The 25,521-nt window shown below is 40.1% G+C and overlaps 1 protein-coding gene and 1 pseudogene across 3 annotated transcripts in view; one reads left to right on the top strand and one right to left on the bottom strand.

Annotated features, from left to right (window-relative positions):
* The window catches only part of LOC311255056 (copine-9-like), a 345,151-nt gene extending 320,072 nt beyond the window's left edge, over positions 1-25,079 (bottom strand). For both annotated transcript variants that reach the window (XM_084349210.1, XM_084349211.1), the window contains exon 1: positions 24,708-25,079. In XM_084349210.1, coding sequence (XP_084205336.1) covers positions 24,708-24,784 — 77 coding nt within the window. In that variant the 5' untranslated portion in view covers positions 24,785-25,079. The remainder of the gene's footprint in view (positions 1-24,707) is intronic.
* On the top strand, positions 1,341-20,044 carry LOC311254811 (THAP domain-containing protein 6-like; annotated as a pseudogene). Its single transcript has 6 exons — positions 1,341-1,492; positions 2,829-3,021; positions 3,168-3,275; positions 3,621-3,831; positions 3,957-4,076; positions 19,965-20,044. The product of its transcript is annotated as a THAP domain-containing protein 6-like (transcript).
* Positions 25,080-25,521: the final 442 nt, after the last annotated feature.

Raw genomic sequence — 25,521 nt, 5'->3', positions numbered from 1 at the left:
AGAAACCATGGCTGCAATACAGCACATTCTCGCTGCGAACCAACAGCGTCGCCGTGCGCGAAGCCAGACGGTTTACATAAATGCATACCCAAACCCCCACACACACACGATACATGCGTGGCCTAATTGCACCTGTGTGGGGGGACCACGGGGTGCTGTGTGTGACTTATGCGCTGATAAAGAGGTGGGTGATCGATTTGCCTGGCATCAATTGATTCAGTTTCAGCAGCACCGCGGTGGACAGCTCCCACTAAGAGCTTCTTAAGCAGCTTCTTTGGCTTGATCTTAAGGTTCTCCTAAGAAGGCAGTTAAGAACGCGTCTGGAAACACCCGTATCTTAGCGCTCCTTCTTAGCCGAACCCTTCTTAAGAGCCTTCTTAAGTCCTTAAGAACGATCGAATCTGGGAAACGCGGCCATTATGAGTATATTTTTCTGCCTGTGTGTTACGTCGTCTGGTGATTACTGTTAAAGCCAGTTAGATAAATATTAATTTATCTACATTTCTGTGTAAACAATTTGTTTTACTCATGCTTTACCTGCATGCTAGCGTCATGTAGCTGTTTATTGGTGCCATACTACTGTTATAAATAGCCTTAAAGATGTGAGAGTGTGTGCCTGTGTGTCTCAGACTATGGCTGGTAAACACAAAGCATCTGCAGGGAACTAGAGACATTTCCTGAGGGATCTGCTGCCAAGTCTGTTTTCTTTTGTAATGCTTAATCACGTCATCGATTTTGACTGTTTCTTTTATTTACAAATGTAGGCACATTTTTCATTCATTGCATTTTTCAAGCTGATGGTTGAGTTGGTATAGTGAAATTTGAAAGAATAGCAGTACATTGATAATAAAGCTGATTATATTTAGTGATACATTACAAGCAACTGGTATTAAAGCCACTGAAATCAACAGCACCATACTACGAAAATGAACTGAAATGGAATGAATTGATCCAAAGAATGATGAGGCCCAAACTTATTTTTTTCTAGAAATGTATCAATGTTTCCCCTCTAAGTTGCCTAGCATTTCTTCTCTTTGGGTGAACATGTGTATAGAGGGGTGTATTAGGGGTTGCTTGTTAGCAGGTGCTCCATTCCAATAAGGTGACAACTCCCATGTCCATGAAAACAATAAGTCATGAACCACTAGAGAGAACATGCTGCTTCTCTGCAGAAATACTGAAATAATTTGACATGCATGCAACTAGGACTGCTGTCTGTCATAATTATGAAGGGTTTTGTTTGCACTGTCCCTCCGAGAGCAGAGTCTTGCTCCAGTGAGACATTTAGGTGATAAAGGTTTTTGCTTGTAATGTGGCCTCATGCTTGAGACCTTCAGGACATGATAAGAGGGAAGTTGGGCATCCAATCAGAGCCCTCCCCTGCTGTGATTGACATTCTCCTACGGAGAAGTCCTGGCTCCCTGTGCTCACTGACCTACCTGGCATTTCACTCTGAAAGCACCACAATGTCACTTTTTAGCATCAGAGCGTGGTAGGTGGTCACACTCTGCAGCCATCACAGTCACAATGCACCTATCAAATTGCTTCACAGCACCAGAACAGTAGAAACGTTTTTAAATATGCAAATATCTTCAAAAGTTTAATTGCTGAAGAATAGATGTCTTCTACATCACTGCATGCTGGTGTTGTAAAAACAACAGTTAGTCTGGTTGTGGCTTGACCTCTGATTTGGCCAATTAATCATTGTTGTATTTTAAAATACTAGTGCCCGATTTCTTATCTTGCGAGGTAGCTGGATTTGCGAGACCTCAGGTATGTAATCTCACAAATCCATCTTGCCAGGCTTCAAGCTTTACGATATGCAAAGGCGGTGCAAAGCGACTGCTAGCTTGTAAACAATGGTGGACACAGCAGCAGTTTTATCACAAATGGACAACATTTCCTCTTTAAAAGAACTGCACTGAAGGCTTTTCTTGATGGAAAAGATGTTTTCACTCTTTTCCTGACCGGCTTCAGTAAGTGGTTGATTGAGCTCTCCTGCTGCTAATCTGATTGATTGAAATTAGCCTGTGATACACAGTTACAGACAGATGGTTCATCCAATCACCTTCCAACAGTCATAACAGGAACAATGTGCTATAGCCATGCCACAAATCTGTATAGCCCCACAATATGTCTGTCAGCAAGCTTTATTTTGGAAGTCTAACTGGACATTGAATATAACGTATTATTGCTAACTTGACTGTGGAGCCCTTCACATGCAAAAGTGACTAGAGCTGGAGGTAGAGCAACATAGTTTGAAGCTTACGGCCACTGACCAAGCTGCTGTATTTGACAAGTTGGGAGTGAGTACGTGTTGTCATCCCCCTCTCTGTTAAAATGTGAAGTGAAGGACATTTTGGTCTGACTGTACTTATGTAACTCCTTAACAGTACACGTTAGCTGTGACAACCAAATCTTTGAGTGACAGCTTACACAGAGGACTTCAAAGCTCAATCAGGTAGGCTACTGTGTATGTCTGTAAATCAATCCTGTGTCCTTCAGTTTGGGAAAACTGCATTTCTTCTGCTGAAACTGAAATATGTTTTAATGTTTTGTTTTAATGTATTTTAAATGCTTTTAATGTTATTTTTATGCGCCTGTAAAGCACTTTGAGTTGCCTTGTGTCTGAATTGTGCTATATAAATAAACTTGCCTTGCCTTACTTTGTTGATAATACTACAAAGTCCCGCGCATAACACTATGAATTCCCGCGGTTAAACCAGCCTCCAAACAACAAAAAAGTCAATCGTATTTAACTAAATTGCCCCAAACTAACTAATCTGATTGTTGTATGTTGCTTAGCTAACTTTTCTCATACTATGTAGGTTTCCCATAGATAAAGGGCTGAGACAGCAGAGGGAAACAGCTCTGAGAAGGGAAGGGTTTTCTGCTAGCCCGTCATCCATACTCTGCAGTGAGCATTTCAGTCCAGAGGACTTTGACTGAACAGGTCAGACCGTCAGGATCAGAGATGGAGCTGTTCCTTCTGTCTTCTGCTTCCCAGCTCATCTACAAAGGGTAGGTGTATCACTAGGCTGTAAGGATTAGATAAGTCAATGCCACACTAAATGAAAATGTTTTATTCCTGTATGAATGTGAAGGAATCAATGATGTATTTTGTATTACATTGTGAGATAATTTCAATATTTTATCCCTTAATTTAGCCTGTGGCTACCAGGACGTCTCAGACCTCGAAGAAGGCTGAAGAGAGCCTCTCAGTGGACTGTTCACAGCTCGTCCAAGAGACCAAACCCCTGCCTGTGCCCAATGTTGTGAGTAATAAGTACTAGCTATACCTCAAATAGCTGTGAGTATCATGATCCTGGTTATATTCAAACCTCTTGTCACCCCCACCACTTCTCACTCTTTCAGACGGACTCACGTACACACATGTGCATACATTGAAACATGTCCTTGACAGACAGACACACACACACACACACACACACACACACACACACACACACACAGTGCTGGCAGTACAACTGAGGAGTGATGAGATTAAGAATGTGGGACAGCTGAAAGCACATTGAACTAGCAGAGATGGACTGTGACTGAGTGATTTAATATAAACATGACATTTATTAATGATATTTTCATCCTTGTTTTCCTACTAGGACCACTCCTATGCACTGCCTTCATCACCTGATGATCTGAGGGCAAGACTCAGTGAGGCCTTAGCTAGGGTGGAGAGTCTGGAAAGAGAGAAGAGGAATGCGAAGGACAGAGAAAGGAGGGCAAAGAACACTGTGTGTGGACTTTTGGAGGATCTTAGGGCAAAGAAAATTATAAATGAAGAGTTGAAAGAGCGGCTCGATTTATACTCAGGTAAAATGAAAATATAAATTTGGAGAAAATTTGAACATAAGTGTATCATACTTTCCAATCTTTGTTAAGACTTCCTAGTTGTTTCAAGGGTACTTACTAATTAGCCTGTTCTAATTGAATTTCAGATCTTCCAATAAACCTCCTGTCAAAACAGAGCCATGAATACACCAAGGACCAGAGAGAGTTTCCTGTCACTCTCCACTTACATGGTCCGAAGGCATACACCTATCTGAGAGAATCTCTCAGTGCCGGCCCAAGGCTTTTGGGGGCCCTAAGCAGAATTTGATTTGGGGCCCCCCTCCCACCACCGCGGAGTCACTTGTGCTTGACAATTATTGACACAAATGTCACACTATGATGTTACATTATAAATTGTATTAATACAGTGATGGATTATGAACTACTGTCCCCCTGGGCACAGATGCATAAGGACCCCCCCTACCTTATTTGTACGAAAGTGGGTGCAAATGGGGGAAGGGTGGTCTGCGGGTCCTCCCCCAGAAAATTCTGAATTTGGTAGATGTGATTTCCTGTATTCTGGTGCATTTTTGGGATGGCCAGCTGGAGAAGGGCAATACCTAAATTCATTCAGATTCAAAGCATTTTGCTTTTTGACTTATTGAGGTAGTTACTTCAAGGCCCCTTGACCTCTTGGGCCCGGTAGGCTCATTCAGTAATCCATCCTTGCTCACATGCCACAAATGTTTTGGGGCTCCTGGCCCCTCTAGACCTCTGGCCCCCTGGGCTTGGTAGACCTCTGTATTAATATAGTTGTTATTTACACCAAATCAGTCATATTTTAACCTTAGAGGGTACTAAAATCACAAATGTATTTTAAACTTTCATATTCAAAGGGAAGCACTAAGTGTGGTTTACTGAACTTGAATTGAAAAATAACAAAATACAACAGCAGAGATTGCATTTGTTGTAAACAAGTGTGGCCAGGTCATAAATGAGGAGACTGACACAGTAGAATAATTATTGTGGGTCTTTTATTCCCCGACTGCAATTTATAAAAGAAACAGCATTAACACTGCAATTTTGAGGATTTGAGGTAATCAGCATCAAACAAACAAAATATTTTTCCTCACTGTATGTCACACTGCCGGTAAACCTCAGTTAGCTTATGAACTTCAAACAGTTATCTCTGTGTCCTAGACATTTGCTCTGGTTAAAAGTGACTCTAGACTTGACTAGACACTCTAGACTTGACTAGACAACAGTAGTGGCTATTTCTGAATAAATAACATTAAAAACAGAAAAACAAATAAATACATTTTCCCAGCCACATAACTCATAGTCACAGTACAGCATATTCTTTAGTTCACAGAAAACATACTGTCAATTACACTAATGAACAAAATACATTTTCAAGTAAACATCTTGCATGAGCTTAAAACACATTTTGTGAATAGTCTTAAACTCACTCACTCCTGTGTGCAGCTCGTGCGCCAAGTCACACACCTTGACCTCAGTGCGCTCTATCTCCCCTCTAAATTCATCAAACACGTAAAATTGGACACAGTTTATGCAAACAGTTATTCTTGTGCTTTATCTATGGGGATATTTTTCACACGCAACATCAAAATACACACCTCAGCAGTCCGTCTTTCACTCCCACTACTGCTACTTCCGTGTAACTAACTCTGCACGGGATGGAAGGCAATTAAGATAAGTGTTACATTTTTATAATAAGGTTTGTGGTTTGACTATATCTGCTTTTAATTATTTTTACATGCAATATTGCCTTTGCTAGTGTGAGTAGTTTTATATTAAGAAACCGTACAGTTACCATGGCCCAAAAACCGTGATGCATACCGAACCGTGGGAAAACTGTACCGTTGCATCCCTCCTGTATATATGTATGTATATATGTAGAGATATATATATATATAGATATTGCAATAATGTCATTATTGCACATTTCTTTCAGCCACAATAATCGTTCTGATATTGTGACACTCCTTACGGTGAAAACGTTGTGGTTTGGGTAGGTTAAGGCACCTAATATATATGTGTATATATGTATATGTATATATTTGTGTATATATAAAACATGGCACAAGACGAGACAGAGGAGCTGATAACAAAGAAACACAGAGCAGGGGTCGACAATATAAATGGCCCGGCCTGGAGGGCCAGTGGCAAATTTCCCTTATTGTCTACCCCTGCAGAAACAAACACAAATAAATAATTAAAACTGCAAGCAGTGATATGTTCTTTGTTCCCCGCACATACAGCTGTATAGATATAAGTATAGGAGTTTTTTAAAAATTAAATTAAAGAGTACAGTTTATACCTGCTCAATGCAAAAGCCAGCCAGGCAGTCGCAGTGTTTTATTATGATTTGCAGACTTTGTTCATTTTCTTGTCCCAATGATAGTCATTATTAGTAGTTAAAATCACTGGATATAAAAACGATTCATCAATATCAGTAACATGTAAACTCTGGTGCTGTTTATTCGCACAGATGTCTCATTTACATGTCAGGATGTGGTTATTATAGAAACAGATTCAACATTTAACTGTCATGTATCATCACAGTACAGCTGCCATGTAACAGCGTTACATGGCAGCTGTAAACACTTGTGAAAACATTAGAAAAACACATCCGTTGGTTTGGTGCCTACCTGTATACTGAACATATAAGGAGTAGGTAACGTTTATAATCATCAGAGAACATTGCAGATGTTGTTTTTGGTTCCTGTCTGTTTCCTGAATATATTCGTACGTGTGTGAATGTGTAAATGAGAAGCATTAAATTATAGCACTTTGTAGAAGGGCGCTATATGAAGTTCACTCCATTGAGTTGTATTAGTTCACGGTGCAGATCTGCCTCCTCCAATATGGCGTCGACGTATCGCAGCAGCGAGCCAACCCGCTCAGTGAGGCGTCTATGTATATATGTCTATGGTCTGTACGGGTAGCATAGAACCAGTGTTGGGGAAGTTATTTTAAAAAAGTAGTTTTTGCTCTGTACTTGTTACTTCCTAAAAAAGTAATCCCTTACTTTACTTAGTTACCCTCTATGGAAATTAACTTTTTACGTTACCCATTACTTTTACGTTACTTTTATGGTGCTCGACTTTGGGCAGAACCCCATCGCATTTTCTAAATGTGTATAGGCCTACATAAAGTTCTACTATGGAGGACATAACAGGTATTTCTTTTGTGCTCTTTATTATGAAAAATGCCACAGAGCACTTGACAAGAAAAACAAGAATACAAACAATAATACCAGCCTCGATGCATCTTATGGGCATGTAAGTGAACACAAAACACACAAATACATAAGTCTTACATTCAACAAGCTACACCGAAATTGGTGCAAAGCTATAGTGCAAATTGTATCAATAGGCTAGGACAAGTAGCTTGAGACTTGAGTTACAAGCTTCATGTTAGCATGTTTTGCTTTCAAATGCTTGGTGAAGTTGGCTGTTGAGTTTACGGCAGTGGACAAACGTTTCTGGCCAGGGCACAGTGTATACCTCACACTCAAATTCTTCCCCTTATTTTCAATCAGTTCGAAATAATGGGAATACCTCCATCCCTCAAAAGTCACCATTGGTTGTGGTTGCTCCACTGCGCTTGCCATGATGACTGACTGCTCTCTGCATGCTATTGCTAGTACCAGCCTCAGTGTGGAATGAGAGCCTGCGAATATTGCGCAAGCGCGCAGCTGCGGCAGTGTTGCTGTCAAATCTTTCCCTGGGAAAAGTAACGTTGTGCCCAACTGAAAAAGGAACTACGTTTCGTTACCATATTTTCAGTAGTAATGCGTTACACTGCTTTTTACCCGAAAAAGTAGTTACATTACTGTAACACTGTATAGAACTAACGTTAGCAAGCTAAGCCATGTGAAACTCTTCGCGATTGGTCTATGAAATGCTACCAGGAACGCCCAATGAGCGTTCTTGTGTCATGACGGGGACGCCCAAGCTGCAGCTGGACCTTCCTCAAGCATCCCAAGGAATAGACCCTCGTCACAGCAGACATTTTCAGCAACAATATGTAACTTCCTAGAGAAACACATTTGACTGAGTTTCCTCCCCAGGTTATCAAATACTAATACTTTGGATTGGTGGTTCAGTTTCATCGCCAACCCTCAGTGTTTGACGACCTGGGATGAGACTCAACAATCAACTGTTTCTCCATAAAGTTTCATATTGTTGCTTTAACAATCTGTTCCAATCAGTTTCTCAAAAAGTTATTTCAGTGGACCAGCATGCACAATACTAGGACCTTACCTGAGTGGACTGCAGCCATTATTCATTTTATTAAATACAACTGTGTTTTTCCTGCTTCAAAATGTCTGCCATGAACAAGGTCTGTTATAATCGTATTGGATGATTCAACAGCACATGATTCAAGAGCAATGCTAGCGTTTTTTCTCAATATGGCAAGTTTCTCCTCAGTCGAACTGAGGGTATTAGGACAGAGGATTTTGCTCACTGTACAGATTGTAAAGCCCACTAAGGCAATGTGATTATGATTTTGGGCTATAGATATACAATTGATTTGCTCTGATTTAACCCATAACAATTACCATTCACACTTGGAGAATGTCATCACTGAACAGAATCTGAGTTGGTTTAAAAACATCAACATTGAGCCAAAAATAAATTTGAGGACACTCTTAAACAAGTCGAAAAGCTTCCCTGATCAATATATATATATCAATGATCACATGACTTGTGTGTGATATGAAAGTTGGCACTCAGTGATGAACCCACAGAGAATAATTATCTGACTCTACAGTTCCCCCCTAGCTATATAGCGCACGTTGCTCTAAGCAACCTTTTTCAGCCGCAGCAGGGAACACTTTTCAGTAAGAAAGCTCAATATTTTTTCTCATGGTTGTTGGTGATCCAGAAAGAGCACAAAGGGTGAATACTGGACATTCATGAAGTGGCCATAAAAACAACTGCTGATCACTTTCCTCCGATCTTCTAGGTGTGTAAATAGACAATTGTTAAAGCTAGCATGTAATAGCATTAAAAAACTCTTGATGTGATAATATGTTGTGTTTTGCTATATAAATACATTTTAAAAAAGACTGTGGCTTTAATTCATCAATTTAGAAAATATTTGTGGCCGTTTGTTCAAGAGACATTTTCATCAGATTTCAAGCAAGCTTTAAACAGCAATGATTATTAAATGCACACTATGTCAATTCTGCTGCTCTGGGTCTAAATCAAAACAAACAAAAAATGTTTGTCGAGTGCTGTGTGGGGGGCATAGCCACTGCTCAGCTGCTCAGAGCCAGCCAGTTCTGGATTAGAAAGTTGGGTTCAGATCCAGACCTTCTGGAGGAATAAACACCTGCAGTCACATCAGATTCTGTTCTGATCCAGAGCCGTTTACCGACCGGTGGAGAGCTCAGAGATTACTTTTTAACTTTTGGGATTAAAAAGTGGATTTATCTTCACTCCTGTTTATCAACCTGACTGCAACAGTGATCCGCGGAGGTGACCTCCATTGTCGGGTGTTTATGTTCTGTAATGTTGACTGCTGACTGGAGCTGGAGAGGAAATGGACTTTACTTCATGAACATAATGTTACAGAGAGGAGAGGGGAAAAAGAAGAGAGAGAACCAGAGTCTGTGCTGAGTGCTGAGTTTAGTCAGAGGCTGAACTGAATTCAAAAACACACACACCCTTGTGCCATTGCTCGCTATCTTACAGCTAATGCAGGAAAATCTTGCTGTTTTGGGTGAATTAACACTTGCCTGAGTAATGTGAATAAACACAAGTGATCCCACAGTTAAAGGATAACTACCGTTTTTTACAACCTGGACCTTATTTCTAGCATAAAATACGATGATTTACTCACCCAGATAACTTTGGTGTCATTTGGCGTCGTTCGGACGAAATTAGATCCAGTGGAGCGCCACGTATATCCATATAATGGGAGTGATCCGGGCACCGAAGCGCAGCCTATGAGCATTATCTGCCGCGAAACTAGTTCATTTCACCAATATTTTGTTATGATACGCTGGTGCTATTCCCCTCTGAGTCCGGGCTTGTCTGTTATTAACATCTGGGGTCTGTAGGTTGACCTACTACCTCTGACCTGGAAGATGTCATCTCTGAGCTGCGCGCGCACCCGCGACAGCCGGCTTGTTTACCTGTAGCTGTTACTGCTAGTTTGACCCCGGATGTTGATAACAGACAAGCCCGGACTCAGAGGGGAGTAGCACTAGCGTATCATGACAAAATATTGGTGAAATGAACTAGTTTCGTGGCAGATAATGCGTTATATAGAGGCTGTGTTTTCGGTGCCCCGTCACTCACATTATATGGATATACCGGCGCTACACTGGATCTAATTTCGTCCGAACGACTCCAAATGACACCAAAGTTATCTGGGTGAGTAAATGATCATATTTTATGCTAGAAATAAGGTCCAGGTTGTAAAAAACGGTAGTTCCCCTTTAAGCTGGAGTACACAAGTAATGCTAGGAAAACATTTACTCCACTTGTGGTGAACGCACCATTAAACAACCAGCATTGCCGATGAAAATCTATCTGACATGACTCAGGCACACATGTTCATGGATAAGTTTATGTTTTAGTTTTATTCTTGTGCTGTTCTCATTATGTGGCAACATAATTCAACAGCAAGCCAAACTGTCCAATATACGCATAAGAGTCAGGGATCATCTTAGTTGTGCCCTTTAATAAGATGCCATTTTTGATGCATTCATGAATCAAGGAGTGAAACTGTAGCTGTAGAAAATCACAAAATACAGAAGCAACTCAATAGTGTTTACATCTGGTGCAATGACAAAGTAGCTATGGTTTACTGCTACATACTACATTAATTTTAAATAAACCAAAACTGTCTAAATTTCTACTATAAATTTAATATTAAAATATAATAATGCACTTCCACTCATACAACACAGTTCCCACAAAAGTTCACAAAAACATCCTCCCCACAAATATCACCAAACACTATTAGAATATTGGCTTACATGACACAGAAACTTACAGGTGATGCTTTCACAAGCTTAAACGAAAGGATGGCAGTGGATAGGATATGTGTCTGCTCCTTGGTCTCCTTGAAGAGGAAAGGCTGCTTTCAGGTTACATGAGAACTACTTCCTGAACAGACAGGTTACTTCCTGTTCAAACAAAACTATCACTAGTGGGTGCTAAAACATTGCTAAAAGAACTCTAAGCCTGAGGCGGGACAATTCTAATGATATCATAACGTAATATCGCATATCCCCACCTAAAATTGTAAAGTTCACTGCCTAATACATCAATTTTAGTCAATTTCAGGTATGAGGGAGCTAGAGTATTTTTTTTAACTTCTGACACCCCACCAGTCAGAGATATATTGGGGTTGGGGGGCTGGTTAATAGGTGCTCTGTTTGCAGAGCGGGGAGGTCATTTATTTCCTACTGTCGCATTTGAACAATCCTTTGCCAGCGGTAATCAGTGCAGACTGCAGGGTGGCTGCCACGCTCAGCTTGTTTAATAGGATCTAGAGGAGCAGCATTTGGGTGGTAGACAGGCAGGCTGCCACTTATATAAGACAGAGGAAAACACAGCCTGCTTCCACACTATCTGACTGCCTGTCTAACACTTCATCTGACAGCACTGTTTACACACACAGACAACATCATGCATACACTTTATTCAAACTTGATCTTTAAGATGGAGCCTCCACATTGTCACTGACAAGTGATCAAATCAGATTTGTGTGGTTAAACAGCAGAATAATATCTGTCATTACTGATCTATTTTCATGGAAACACACACAGTCTGACAGATTTGGACACAGCAGCAACCCTGTTTAGTGTAGAGAAATCATGTCATCGCATGTTTCATCACAAAGCTCTGATGAAGGCAAGGAGCTGTTTTAATGCTGTCTGCGACACTTGCTCTGGCCAATCCAATATAAAGTGTTGGAGCCTCTGCTCCAACAGAGACCCAACCACACAGAGAAAGGCTGCAATATGTGTGAAATTAAGCAAATTATTGTATTAATTCATGAAAGTAATGCTATTGACATTTTACTGTGTATAGAATTAGAACATTTTGATGTTCCTTCTTTGTAAATAAAGACAGAGTGACAGATATCCTTTCATGTCTCATTGTCCATGCACTTAAGAGATAAAAGGGTCTTTATGCTTGTTACAAAAAAAACCCCATACCATAAGAATAATGTGGAAGATGCCATAATCATATAAACAATATACTTATAAGTGCTTTAAGGTGTTTACAGTAACAGTACTTCAGGTAAACGTGCTGACAATTATTTTTGAATGTTTTAAATTTGTGTGACATTTGGTTGGAAAAATATCAGCTACTCAGAGTAGTTGCCCTGCCGCAGTTAGTCAGCAATAACTGGGGATGCAGGAGGTCAGTCACAGTTGGACATGCTGAGAGGTCGGTCTATGACAGCAAAGTAAATGGTGAGTGGCATTCATGTTTTTTGTATTAATTTTAATGACGTGGATAACTTATATCTACTTATATCTAGTTATCAACAACAGTTTACAACAATTTGAAACAACAGCAGACAGTTAACATGATCACCAACATACCAGAGGTCACAGCAGCCACAACAACTGCACAAGACATCTCACATGACATCTTGCCATTCCTCACCACCCTGATCAACTCCTCCCTCCCTTCAGGCCTTATTCCAACTCCTTTCAAGACAGCTACAGTAAAGTCACTCCTAAAGAAACCCACCCTGGACTCAGTTGACAACCGACACTACAGACGGCGCCGTCTACAACCAACTTTCCTCCTATCTTTCACAAAACGACCTCCTTGACCCCAATCAGTCAGGCTTCAGGACTGCTCACTCCACTAAGACAGCCCTCCTCACAGTGACTGAGTCGCTCCGTGCTGCCAGAGCCTCGTCCCACTCATCCATCCTCATTCTCCTCGACCTATCTTCTACGTTTGATGCAGTCAACCACCAAATCCTCCTCTCCACTCTGGCTGAACTTGGCATCGCTGACTCTGCTCTTACCGGGTTCACATAATACAAATCGCACCTTTCAGGTCATATGGAATGGCTCCTTGTCCAAACCCTGCTTTCTGGAAACTGGTGTCCCTCAAGGCTCAGTACTAGGACCACTTCTGTTTTCACTATACACTAGATCACTAGGCTCTGCAATCACATCACATGGATTCTCTTACCACTGTTATGCAGACGACACCCAACTGTTCCTCTCCTTTCCCCCATCCACCCACGTTGCAACGCGCATCTCGGAATGTCTGGCAAAGATCTCTGCTTGGACAACTTAGCACTACCTCAAGCCCAACCTTAATAAAACTGAACTCCTCTTCATCCCAGGACAAGACTGCCCTTGCATGGACCTGTCAGTCACTGTCGAGGACGTCACAGTATCGCCTTCATTGTCTGCGAGGAACCTGGGTAGTATAGTAGGTACCTGCAGTATTAATGTAGTTTTTCTTATCTTGTTGGGTGTTGGAGTGTTTGAGTTATGCCCCTACATTTGCTGTCCTCTTCAAGTTGCTCTTGAGAAAAGGTGATATTTAATTTTCGCCCATGCAGATTGAAATTTTCAGATGAGTTTAAAAGACTGGCTCATCACACCTCATATGTAATTTAGTACTTAGAGTCCCTCTGCTGCCAGCAGACACATAGAAACCTCCTGGACAGCGCACCTTGCAAACCTACAAAAAAAAAGAAAAAAATTGCATGCATGTGACACCTCTGCTGCTACAACTTCATCCTAGGGGAAACACTGGATCTGACTGATAAACCACTGAACTGTAGAGTAACATTAGACTTCATGATCAAAGGAAGTTTTTATATCATGTGGACACACGTGTTCACATTGTTATACTCCCTCTTTGTTGCTTGCACTGTCGCTCTCTCTCTCTCTCTGCCGCCAGTCTGCGTCACTGCATTTTATTTTGAATCAACTGATGGTTTTTATAATGCCTCATTTTAAGGAGAGCTAGTAGCTACCCTATCACCCAACCCTTCCCTCCACACCCCTACTTCCTGTGTCCATGCTCAAAACTCAAGACTCTCTATTAGAAATATTTTTGTTTTTTATCATAAAAGATAAACTCTATATCATTACTCTAAAAGCTAGAAACAATCTTTAACTAAATTGTCGTACTGCTAAGCACCAGTGGAGAATTTCCTCTACATGTTTGTGATGCACAATGTTGGATCACCTCTTCTTTTCTTGTCTTAATGTGAAGTCAAACAGAAGTACTTGTTACAGTTGTGAGTGGTCAGTTACAGCCACCTGCCTGTCTTTATATTAATATACTCATTCAGTGCAGGGACATGAATCTTGCGGCTCTCCCCTGATTCTCATTTCCCTTTTTCACTAATGTCTTATCTATTTGAACAGAAACCTCTGTGTCAAGCATCTTCACCTGAATGGGAAAAGCAATCCACCTCATTACCACCTGCAAGTGGCTTTGAGCTACATCACGACAAGTGGGCTGTTTGAGGGTGAAGCCTTAATGGAAAAAAGAAATGGGAGAGAATAGATCAACTGGGATGTCAAGTGCAGAGAGACAGGCTGATTTATTTTTCCTTCAGGCAAGCTCTCCTCATATTAGAAAACAAGCTGATTCTTCTCAAGATCTAAAAAGTGAGTCACAGACCAGGAGAGCCTTTTAGAAATTAAGTCACATAGTCACCTCCAGATAACCTCCCCTGACAATACACCAACGCTCACACAGTAATGAGACAGTGTGGCTCCATGAAACTTTTTATATCATTCAAATATCAAGTATCTGTCAAAACACATCAGCCACATCCTCTCAGACAGAGGATGATGAAAGAAGCTGAGTTAGGAGGATGTTGATGCTGAGTTCAAAGGCTCGCTTGTTGGAAGAGGCAGCAGTTGTTCAGATGAGACAGAATAACAAGATCACCACGACGCAACAGCACATCGTCATCCTCAAGATTGTTTCTGTAACAGGTTTAACTGCTGATGCACATCGTCTTGAGTCATCTTCAGAGCCATCAAAGAATTCCACATCTACTGACGTATACAGCATGTCATATTCACAGTGAAATCCTTTTCATGTCTACAGAATGCTTACAGTCTCTGAAGTGAATACATTTTACAACATTTGCAAGATGGGACATTTGAGTAGAGGCCAACATTTGACCAGGAATCCCATTGGTTCCCTGAGACAAGAGGACTAGAGTTTATGGTGCCAGGATTAGGATAGAAAAGGAAAGCCAAACCTCATGAATAGAAGTGTCTGTTCAATAAGCTGTTTTATAGAAATAGGCCTATTATAAGCTGATCCTTAAGATTTTTCAATATATCCGTATGACCGCCTTCCCCATGTATGCTTCAAATTGTGTAAACACACAAGTGATTCAAAGGAAATGACGCTTTCACAGAGTGGACATAATGAAGAGACAAAAGAAGTCAGCAGAGTTGAGATTCACAGGAGTTTGAACTAATATGGTGCGTCTGCAGACGGACTTCTAATGGCCATGGAAGAGGGGTGGACTGGGAATGAAATTTGGCGCTGGCATTTTCCATCTCTGACCAGCACTACAAAATGACCTTAAATAAATAATCCTATTTATATTGAAGATCCCATTAATCCTAAAGGTGTCCTAAAATAAATACAATGATGCTCTCCTATCATGTACTAAACAAGCATGATCAGACTACAGAGGTACTCAATATAGACCTACAACATACAACATTTAGTGTAGAAGCCCATTTTTTAATTATTATTAATATTATGATTATGATTATTATTAGTATTATTATATTTTTGTTGTTATATTTACATGAATGAATGTGAAAAAGAATTGTGACTTTAGGGCCACTTAGACAATCCTGCAGAATTTTTCAATAAGATCATTGCATTATTTGGATTTATTTATACATAGCCTTAAATACATAGGCTTACAGACTCTAAAGGACATAGCACAGTCCACTAGCTTCAGCACCATAGTACTTGCCGGTTGCTAGTTTTATAATGACAGGTAATTCTGAACGTCAGCTCAGGGTTTTGGAATGGAAAGTTTGGAAAGTCTACCTGTATTCCAGGACACATTTCATTAGGTACTGAAAAGGAAACTTGTAAAACACATCAATATACATGAAATAGTAATAGCTAACATCAACTTGTCCGTCAGTGGGGTAGTTTTGTAAGCTCAAGCAAATTTTAACCGAACACATAGCTGCCATAGCCTATCATTAATTAAACATCAATCTTACCACCTCTGTGTGCTCCTCAAATCAATACTGCTTGACACTTGAGGATCATGATGGCCAAACGGTCAGTGGATTTTTTTGTATTGTAAGCCTGAGGCTCTAATGCCTGCTTCCTTTTCACTCTAAGCTTTTCAGCACCCCCTTTACTTTTTGACATTTTCATCTGACCTCGCTGTTGTTGATACACGTCTCTAGATTGTTAACGCAACAGGGGGCAGTCAGGGCTATTGGTCTAACAAATTTCCCAGCATGCCTTCCTTCGTAACTTTTAGGAAGAAAATTTTAAAAAAAATTTAAATAAATGGTGGATAGCCTAAGGCTATACATCATTTTTTATTTGTAACAAAATAGTTTTGGGACATTCCCATAGCCGATGGCAAAATATAAATACATATAAAATAGCAGTATAATAGTAGTACAACCAGCGATAGCGGTATATATAGCTGCTAGTTTAACATTTCCTATAAAAGTTGATCAACTCGAAACATTTAACCCAGTTAATTGATGATAACAGTCAGTAGAAGAGTAGGCCAGAGAAGAGGAAAGTTGGGCCAAAGTAAACAAAAGCATCTGACTGACCCAACAATTTGGCCGCCCACCGGGATTACAATGTACCAGATGGCCAGTCCACCCCTGAAAACAGGATTACCAAAAAAGGTGGGCTTATTCAAACATCAGACATTAATTTCTAAAATAAGTTGGAGTCGTGAAACATTGAGCATTTGTAGTGGGGTAAAACCATTTTAAACCTTATTTTGGGGCTTATAATTTGGTCCCCAAAACTTTTTTTTTAATCAAATTCGACAGATACATGCAGTTTTTATGTTCCTGTGACCACTGACCAGTGAAGTTCTGGCTGTCTCCCAATTCACTTAGATAGGGGCTGTTGCAATGATGGCTGCTGAGTTGAAAGACTTTAAAGGCTTTAAAGGACTGAATTCAAAGACGGCATCTATTCAGTCCATTGAGAACTGCTTGCCTGGCATGCTCACCAAATAAGTTTTCTTGCTTCCAGTCTTACTTCCTGGTTATGCTGTCCACTCAATATACACAGTAGCGTTTCTTTTGCTGGCCCTGCCCTCAAGTTCTCACAGAGCCCGCAGACATTACTTTCTGATGATGTCACAGATTTTTAAATCGCTTTCCAAGGCTCAAGGAAAGTTTTACAATCATAAAACCTCCATGGATCAACAATGGATTATAGAAAGAGTCATAATCGCCCTTGTTCGCAGTTGGAGGTTTCCTATCAAAAGTTTTACAGACGTCTCTTTTATAATGGTCCTTTCTGTGCTGCTGGGCAATTTTTTGCTGCAATACCGCAATCGGTCACTGGGCAAAATTGGAAGTTAGGCTGAGGGGCCACCGCTTTATTCAGGTCTCAATGGTAAATTAATGGGTTAACAAGAGCTATGTGACTGAACCAAGCTGTAAAATCAAAACAATGAGCTGAAAGACACCAAAACTCCCTGTAGTACTGAGGGGAACTGAGAAGTTGGGTCACAACAGTTTCATCTTATACAGTCATTTGATTTATTTAGATTTATAAAACTTTTGATTAGAGCAGGAACCCTAACCCTAACCCATTTGAGCAGCCTGAAAGTGAAAGGCCCAATAAGCCTCACATTTGATACCTTAATCCTGAAATCATATTTGGACCTAAAAAGGTTTAGACCAGAGGATTTGTAATAATCAGCATTTACTCTTTCACTAAGATTATCTCCATCTTATCCAAGAGGGTGTGTTAACATACAAAGGAAATCCATCAACAGAACAACAATAATCGTAGAATATGTGTAACTCTCTCTCACCAGCAGGGGTGTAGTGCTATTTGTTTGAGTATCAGAGCGCACCTAAGACACATGTGCACCTGAGCGCATAGGTTTGCATGCACACGGTTACGTTTTTTTAACAACATCTGAACTTTTACCTTTTTAGCTATTCCAAAAAATGAAGGGATGTTTTGCTGTCTTCATCCTCACTACTTAATGTTATTGAGCTATAAACTGCAGGAAAAATTAATTCACTAAGAGCAGCATCTTTTAACCCTCTTATTATCCTTGGGGTCAAATTGACTCCATTCAGTGTTTAACATCTCTAAATAAATAGTTGACATAATTTTTTTGCTTCATATTTAATGACTTTTCCTAATTTTATGGACAACTGGGAAAACCTAAAATTGACATGATTATATTTTTTCATTGTTCATTGTTTTTTCCTGTACACATATTTGTCGCATCGGGGTTCCTTGGGGTCAATTTGACCCAAGGCTGTTTTAACTGTATAAAACACACAACAAGTATAAATATTTTACACACATTTGTTTTGGTTGTTTAGGATGACATTAAGGTCAGTGATAGTTCAAGGGAGAAGCAAACATATAAAAGCTTGCACAGCAGCCTTCTAGGCCATTTCTCTTAGTGCTGTGTGCTCTCTCTTCATGAAAATGACATCTAAGAAAATATGTCATATATAGCACTAACAGTAGCATAGGACAATCTTTGACAATGTTCAAATCGTATGTTTTTGTAAAAAAAAACAAAAAAAACAACAAAAAAAAACTGATGGTGATGATGATGAGGTTCTATTTTACAGTTCAAATATTTAGAAATGTTTGAAATTGTGTTTTTCCTGAGGTCAAATTGACCCCGTAGGTAATACATGCTACTGTCCTTGATAATGGAAATTGCTTTCATTCCAAATATTATAAATAACACAAAATAGTACTTACAAATAATATACTTACTTTAAAACACACACAAAAATATCCCTTGATCCAATTTTAATTTTTATCGGTAAGATATTTAGTTTTTTTGCTTATATTTCCGAAGTCACGTTATAGGTATTCTGGATGTATAAGAAGGTGTTTGGGGTGCTGTGTTTAATTTAAAATGCTATTTAGGTAGTCAACAAATACACATCGAGTACCTGACATATAAACATGAGAAACAACTTTGATTATGATAATTTTCTGGATGTTTAATAATGGCTGCGGTCAAATTGACCCCAAGGATAAATGGTGTTAGTGAAATTTGAGGGTAACAGGAGGGTTAAGGTGGAACATTTCTTGCATGCAGGGCTGTAGCCAGGATTTTATAAAAATACTGACATTTCATCTCATAATCATAACTTTTGTATTTCATAATTATTACTTTTATTTAAGAATTTTGAATTTTTTATCTCATCATTTCTACCTTTCTCATAATTATGACTCATTGAGCTTAGTTTTCATCTGATCCTCCTCTTTATTTGTTGGAAATGGGCTTCCATATTTATCATGGTGAACCTCGCATAAACTCTTGGAGTAGGTGATAACAGACAGCCTGACTGCAACAGATAGGCTGATAGTTTATTCAAAGCTGCTACTGTGCACTGTAACTTTTTTTCCCACTGTGAATATTTTTGCCACCGAAAATTTCAGAGCAGAAACTACAGATTGACTCTGTGTGACCATGTCACGTTTTAAATGAATATAGGTTCATAGTTTGTTGGCTCAGGTCCTAAACACAGCTGCTGCTTCTGTTCATGTGCAGTAGTGTGTTGACCAGTCAACTAATGTTGAAAAAGCTGCAGTAGTTTCCTGAAGCTGCAGTGAATCTCACCCCTTCTAAAAACTACTCATTATCTTCTCATCTGAGGTTTCCCTGATAGCATTAATGCAGGCTTATTCAGTTAGTAAGTCAGTGAGTCAACAGGCACAGTGGCAAGGAGCTAGAATTGACCCACTTAAATGGAATGCAGCCATCCTGTTTGATCAGTCCTGTGTCCCTTATTGGGACTGACCAACATTATCAAGCAGCTGATCTGATGGAGGTTCCTCACAGCTTCAGCTCCACAGCTAGAGATTTCTTCATCTTTTTCTCAAGACACGGGTGAAGATTCAGCTTCACATTCCTCCTCCTCTCTCTGTCTGTGTCTCCTGTATCAACAGCCTGTGTCCGGTTCATCTACAGCGAGGATCCTTCTGGGGCCCACCACACCAACCCCATTCTGTCAGTGTCAGGGAACTGAAACAGCCCCTCTCTAACCCCTCTGGATTGACGCCTGGGGATGCTGAGGACTTGCCACAACCAGCAGCTTCGGCTCTGTTAGCATGCAGACATGAGTCTGACATGGAAATGCTTTTGTCTGAGGGGACACACTCATCATTATTTCCTGGTCTGCCAGCCCTCTGTGCCAGGTGCAGGAAAGGAAAGATACTTTACTTTACTTGAGTATTTCCAGTTTTTATTACTTTATACTTCCGCTCGACTACATTTATCTGACTACTTTATTTGCTAGTTACTTTGCAGATTTTGTTAAATAATAAAAATTGTAAACAACAAATAAATCATGATGTGATACAATAGACTAAGATAACACTATATTGATCTCAGACGGGACATTCACAGGCTAGCCAGAAGAAAAGGCTATTGAAAGTAGTTTAGCCAGCTTTACCATTAACCTCATGAACACATGAATGGATCAGTAACCATAATTCAATAATTTAGTCTGAAATATGCCATTCTGCAAAAAGAGAGTGCTTGGTATCACTTCCGCTCGGTCTTCACTCTTCAAAGAGAACTCAAAGAAAACTGTGTCACGATTTTTTTTTTAGCCATATGGGGGCATGAGAAGAATGCAAGCAAATCATAACTTTAATTTGTACATTTTTTGGCCTTTTGGCAGCAGATCATGCTTAGGTTAATAAGGGCAGTGAAACTGGCTGTAAAACCTAAGCAAAGTACTGAAAGACATTCGATCACTCCATAGTGATACTGCTGAGTCACATAATAATTTTCTGTGTGCGTAAATTCACTATGAACGATATTTTCTACTTTCATAGTTGCCATTTAAACCATTGTAAATGTTCAAAAGGTGCAGGTTTAAAGCTGAGGCACATGGGGGGTTCAAACTGAAACCCCAATATAAGATTCAAGATTCAAGGTTAGTTTAATTGTCATTATGCAACACAAGAATGTATAAGCAATTCCTCTTTGTTGTTCTCTAAGCTACAAACATAAAAACCTGTATAGATAAATTCATAAATAATAATCGAGTCAGAAAAATGTAAGAACTACAAGGATTATTTCATGGTTGTGAAACAGTCTAATTCTCTAATTCTGATGCCTCTATATGGCCTACATAAACACACAAGATCATCAGTGAGAAGATTGGTTATTTCTGTATAGTTATTATAGTTACTTTAATGGCTGTCATCGGGTCAGATTCCGGCTTATCCAGGTTGGTTAAATCATAAAATTAAAACTGTTTTTTATAGCAGAGTACTGAGGATGAAATGAGGAGTGTCACAGCTTGAGGAGAGAAGCTGCTCTGTAGTCTGGTGTTATGGCACTAAAACAAAGTCTAATGGGTAAACAGGGTTTACTGCACATCTTCCAGCAAAAAGCAACTGAATCAGGTGCTTCTTAGCCCAAGGACAGAAGTCTGACTCTGACACTCTGACTGATGAAGACACAGTTGTGTTGAAACATTAGTTTGTTTGCACGGTCAAAGGCTGTAAATGTACAGCTGTGTTAAGGTCAAAAGTTTACATCCACTTATAAAGAATATGTATATCATGGCAGTCTTGAGTTCCAATGATTTCTACAGCTCTAATTTTTCTGTGATGGAATGAGTGGTGAATGAGTACTACTTTGTCACAAAAATCATTTAAGAAGTTTGGTTCAATAATTAATGTATTACAGGTCATCTGAAAATGTGACCAAATCTGTTGGATCAAAAATATACATTCAACTTGAACAATCAATTTAGGTGATTATAGAAAGTTGTGTGAATCAAATGTGCTTTGTAGCATGGCCTCATAACTTCTTCTGAATGATTCTGATTGATAACAGCTGATGACTTTTCTGGGCCCATTTTAATAGATTGATACACCCACTAGACTACAATAGGAAAGAGCGTAGCATTGATCTGAAAGAGCACATTTCTGATTTGAGCAAGTCAGGAAAGTCACTTGGAGCACATACAGGTCCCAAGATCAACTGTGAAAACGACTGATTGTAAGTATAAAGTGCATGGCACAGTTGTGTCACTGCCACGATCAGAAAGAAAACACAAACTCTCACCTGCTGCTGAGAGAAAACTGGTCAGGATGGTCAAGAGTCAACCAAAAACTACCAAAAATGATGTAGAAGCTGCTGGAAGACAGGTGACAGTGTCCACAGTCAAGTGTGTTTTACATCAACATGAGCTGAGAGGCTGCCGTGCAAGAAAGAAGCCCTTGTACTTGCAGGAAGCCAACAAATTTAGTTGAACTTCACCAATTCTGTCAAGAGGAGTGGTTAAAAATTCAGCCAGAGGACGACCAGAAGCTTGTGGATGGATATCAAAAGCAGCTAACTGAGGTGAAAATGGCCAATAGACATTTAACCAAATATTAGAATTACTGTATGTATATTTTTGATCCAGCAGATTTGGTCACATTTTCAGAAGACTATAATAAATTCATCACTGAACCAAACTTCATGAATGTTTTTTGTGACAAAGTAGTATGTGTTCCACTCATTCCATCACAGAAACATGAGCGCTGTAGAAATCATTGGAACTGAAGACTGCCATGATGTAAACTTTTGACCACGACTGTATCAGTGTGCGCCTGTCTCACCCTTGTCATTTGTTGTCCACAGGCTGCCAGATTACACAAAAAAGTTCCTTGTAGTGGCTTTGAACTGGCAGTAGATGAGTTTTTTTTAACGTATCATTATGTAAATTTTGATTGCTGCATGTAATGGCTACAGAATAATAACACTACTGGCTTTTATTGTTCCCTATAAACCTCGCTTTCACTTTGCAATTTAGTCTGCCACCAGGCACCAAATATCCCAACTGTCTTTTACCCCTTTTCCACTGCTCAAAAAATAAATTTGGGATGCGTCTATTCAAGGACGTTTTATTACTGGTCACAGTGTTGGAGGTGGAGCCCCGTCCATTCCTATGAAAGCTGCTCCGTGGTGTTTTGAAGCCAAAAAGCTCGACTTCCCGGGTATGAAAATACCTGGATCGCTGACCAAGCTGGCCAACTTCCGGTTTAGCGCCCCAGCTAACATGAATGGGGATAAAAAAGTTTTGGTTGTGCGGCTCTTCTAGACTTTCCAAATGTTATTGGACCAAATGGCCCAAATTATGATGGTGAAACAAGTCATTTCACGGGGGTTGTGACGCTCAAAAGAATTTGTCCATCGTTTTACAGACGCTTCTTTCACAATGGGTCTATTGTTTTTTTGTCCACAGTTACAATTGTTTCCGTCAAATTCGTGATGTGACATCAGTGACGTATGACATAGGCTTCAGATAAAGATCTCAGACAGGCTGCCTTGCCTGTAGGAAGTGGGAATGGGGTCAATAGGTGATTTTTAGTGGGTCGACCTGTGTGTAGACCTGCTAATTTTGGTGGAAAAGCAGTATTTGTGACAGCGACACCAACGATAATACCAGTTGGAAACACTAGGGGAGGAAAAGTTGTTTGTTTCCACTTTAAGTACAAAAGAAATTATTGATAATACAGCAAGAAATTCTGAAAAAAAAACAACCCATGACTCTATTTTCTTTCTTTGGTGCACAGGGAGCAGCAGAAACACAAAGACTGAACAACCACTTAGCTTTGTAAACATTCTAACTTTAACATAAAAAATAGTAGATAAAAATGATTTATTTCTTTCACTGTTATATTGAAATTGGTCATCTAGAGTGCACTTGTTACATTGTAATGTATGCTGGTTTGTAATGGCAGTAGGGTGGGGGTGTGCTGCTCGGACCCCCCAGAAGCTTTGGCATGCAGTGTTCAGCTTTGAAGTACAAATGATATGTGAGTGTTTCAGAGGGAAAACGTGTGTGAGTGCTGCCCTGAAAATATGTTTCTTTTATTTTCAAATCAATTTTTGCAAGTGTTGACCTTGAAGGAGTCTTATGTGGGGGTTATAGGAGGTGTCAGGATGGGGACGTTCAGACAGGACATCATCTGTCTCCTCTTTTATATCCTTTGTTACATCTCCATTACTCCTGACATCCTTTGACTTTTAATGATTTTTGATTCTCCTCAACATTAATTTGTATCTACATATTTATTATTGTTTCTTGAAAACATCACAATTTAAAAAACACTATGATTTGTACCATGCTGTTCCTGCTGAGCACTACAATGTGTAACAGTGCTGCTGTACAGTGTCCATGTACTAATATTAGATTGTGTGTATGAGTTACAGTAGCCTATTGTTAGATTCCTGTCTGTTCTTTTCTCTTCATCTTCAGGCCTTATTAAAATAACCATTCTTCAAACCTCTGTGTGCCATTATTGTCAGTTGGAACATTTAATATCCACGCATTTGTGTGATCTCAGAGTTGCGCTCTCCGGAGCTCTCCAAGGCACTCAGAATAAAACCTGGTACTGTTGGTTACTGCACCCCCACGCACTTCTACACCCACTGCACATGCAAATTCCTCCTCAGGAAAGAAGGAGTTGCTCCATGCACGTTTAATCTACACAATACTGATTAAAAAGCGTGAGGAAAGGTCCAGGAGGAACAGAAAATGGCACCAAACTACGCACAGATAGTCAGAGCCTCAGAAATAAATCAGGGACGGAAACTGAGTTTAATACTCAGCATCCAAAATGTGTTCATGAGAAAAGATGAAAAACAGGTGAGCACCGGGGAGACGTGTTAGCGGCGCTTACCTGCAGGAGACGGTGACTTCTATCTTTGTCGCAGGTACGGTGGAGTTGAGTGGGTCGAAATCCCCGATTGTCGCCATCGCTGCGGCTTTTTAAATCACTTCTTCTCAATCCTTGAAGTTGTCACTTAGATTACAGCACTAATTGTCCCCGAGGCTACAGCGTGTCTGTTCCCTCAACAACAGACTAACACAGAGTGCGGCGGCCGGCTCCGGCACGACGAGTTGATGCTGCTGACGGTCGCTGGAGCGCAGCTGAGGGTTAGGAGGCATACCTGAGGATGAGGAGGCGTTCATTCATTGGGGGGGGGGGCGGCAGAAGAGTCACAAAGAGAGAAAGAATCAGAGATGGAAAGACAGAGTCAGAGAGAGAGAATCAGAGATGGAAAGACAGAGTCAGAGAGAGAGAATCAGAGAGAGAGAGAATCAGAGATGGAAAGACAGAGTCAGAGAGAGAGAAGCTCCGCTGCTCGTCATTTCTCACCATCCGTCGCCAGGTGGAGGCAGAGACTTCCATAAGTTTTTTCTGCTGTGCCTGCGCTCAACTTGTGTTGTGTGTATGGGGGGTGATTAGTGCCACAAGACCAGGAGCAGGTGGAGAAGAGGCAACAGCAGGTAGAAGACACTTTTAATGGACCTGACAATGTTCCACATACTTAAGCTGATTACTACTGAGCACAATAGTGTAAACAGTTTTTTAAAATACTTTTTGGTTTTAGATGTTTTTCATAACTGTTATGTTTTATTTGTATGAGTCCGTTTCAGCCCAAATTTAAATTTACTTCACCGGGTTGTACAAGCACACAGGGTTGGGAGGG

This window comes from Pagrus pagrus (assembly GCF_965226575.1).
Source record: "Pagrus pagrus genome assembly, chromosome: 3".
NCBI lineage: Eukaryota > Metazoa > Chordata > Actinopteri > Spariformes > Sparidae > Pagrus > Pagrus pagrus.
The sequence above is the reverse complement of the archived record's forward strand: the minus strand, read 5'-3'. Positions and strand labels throughout refer to the sequence as shown.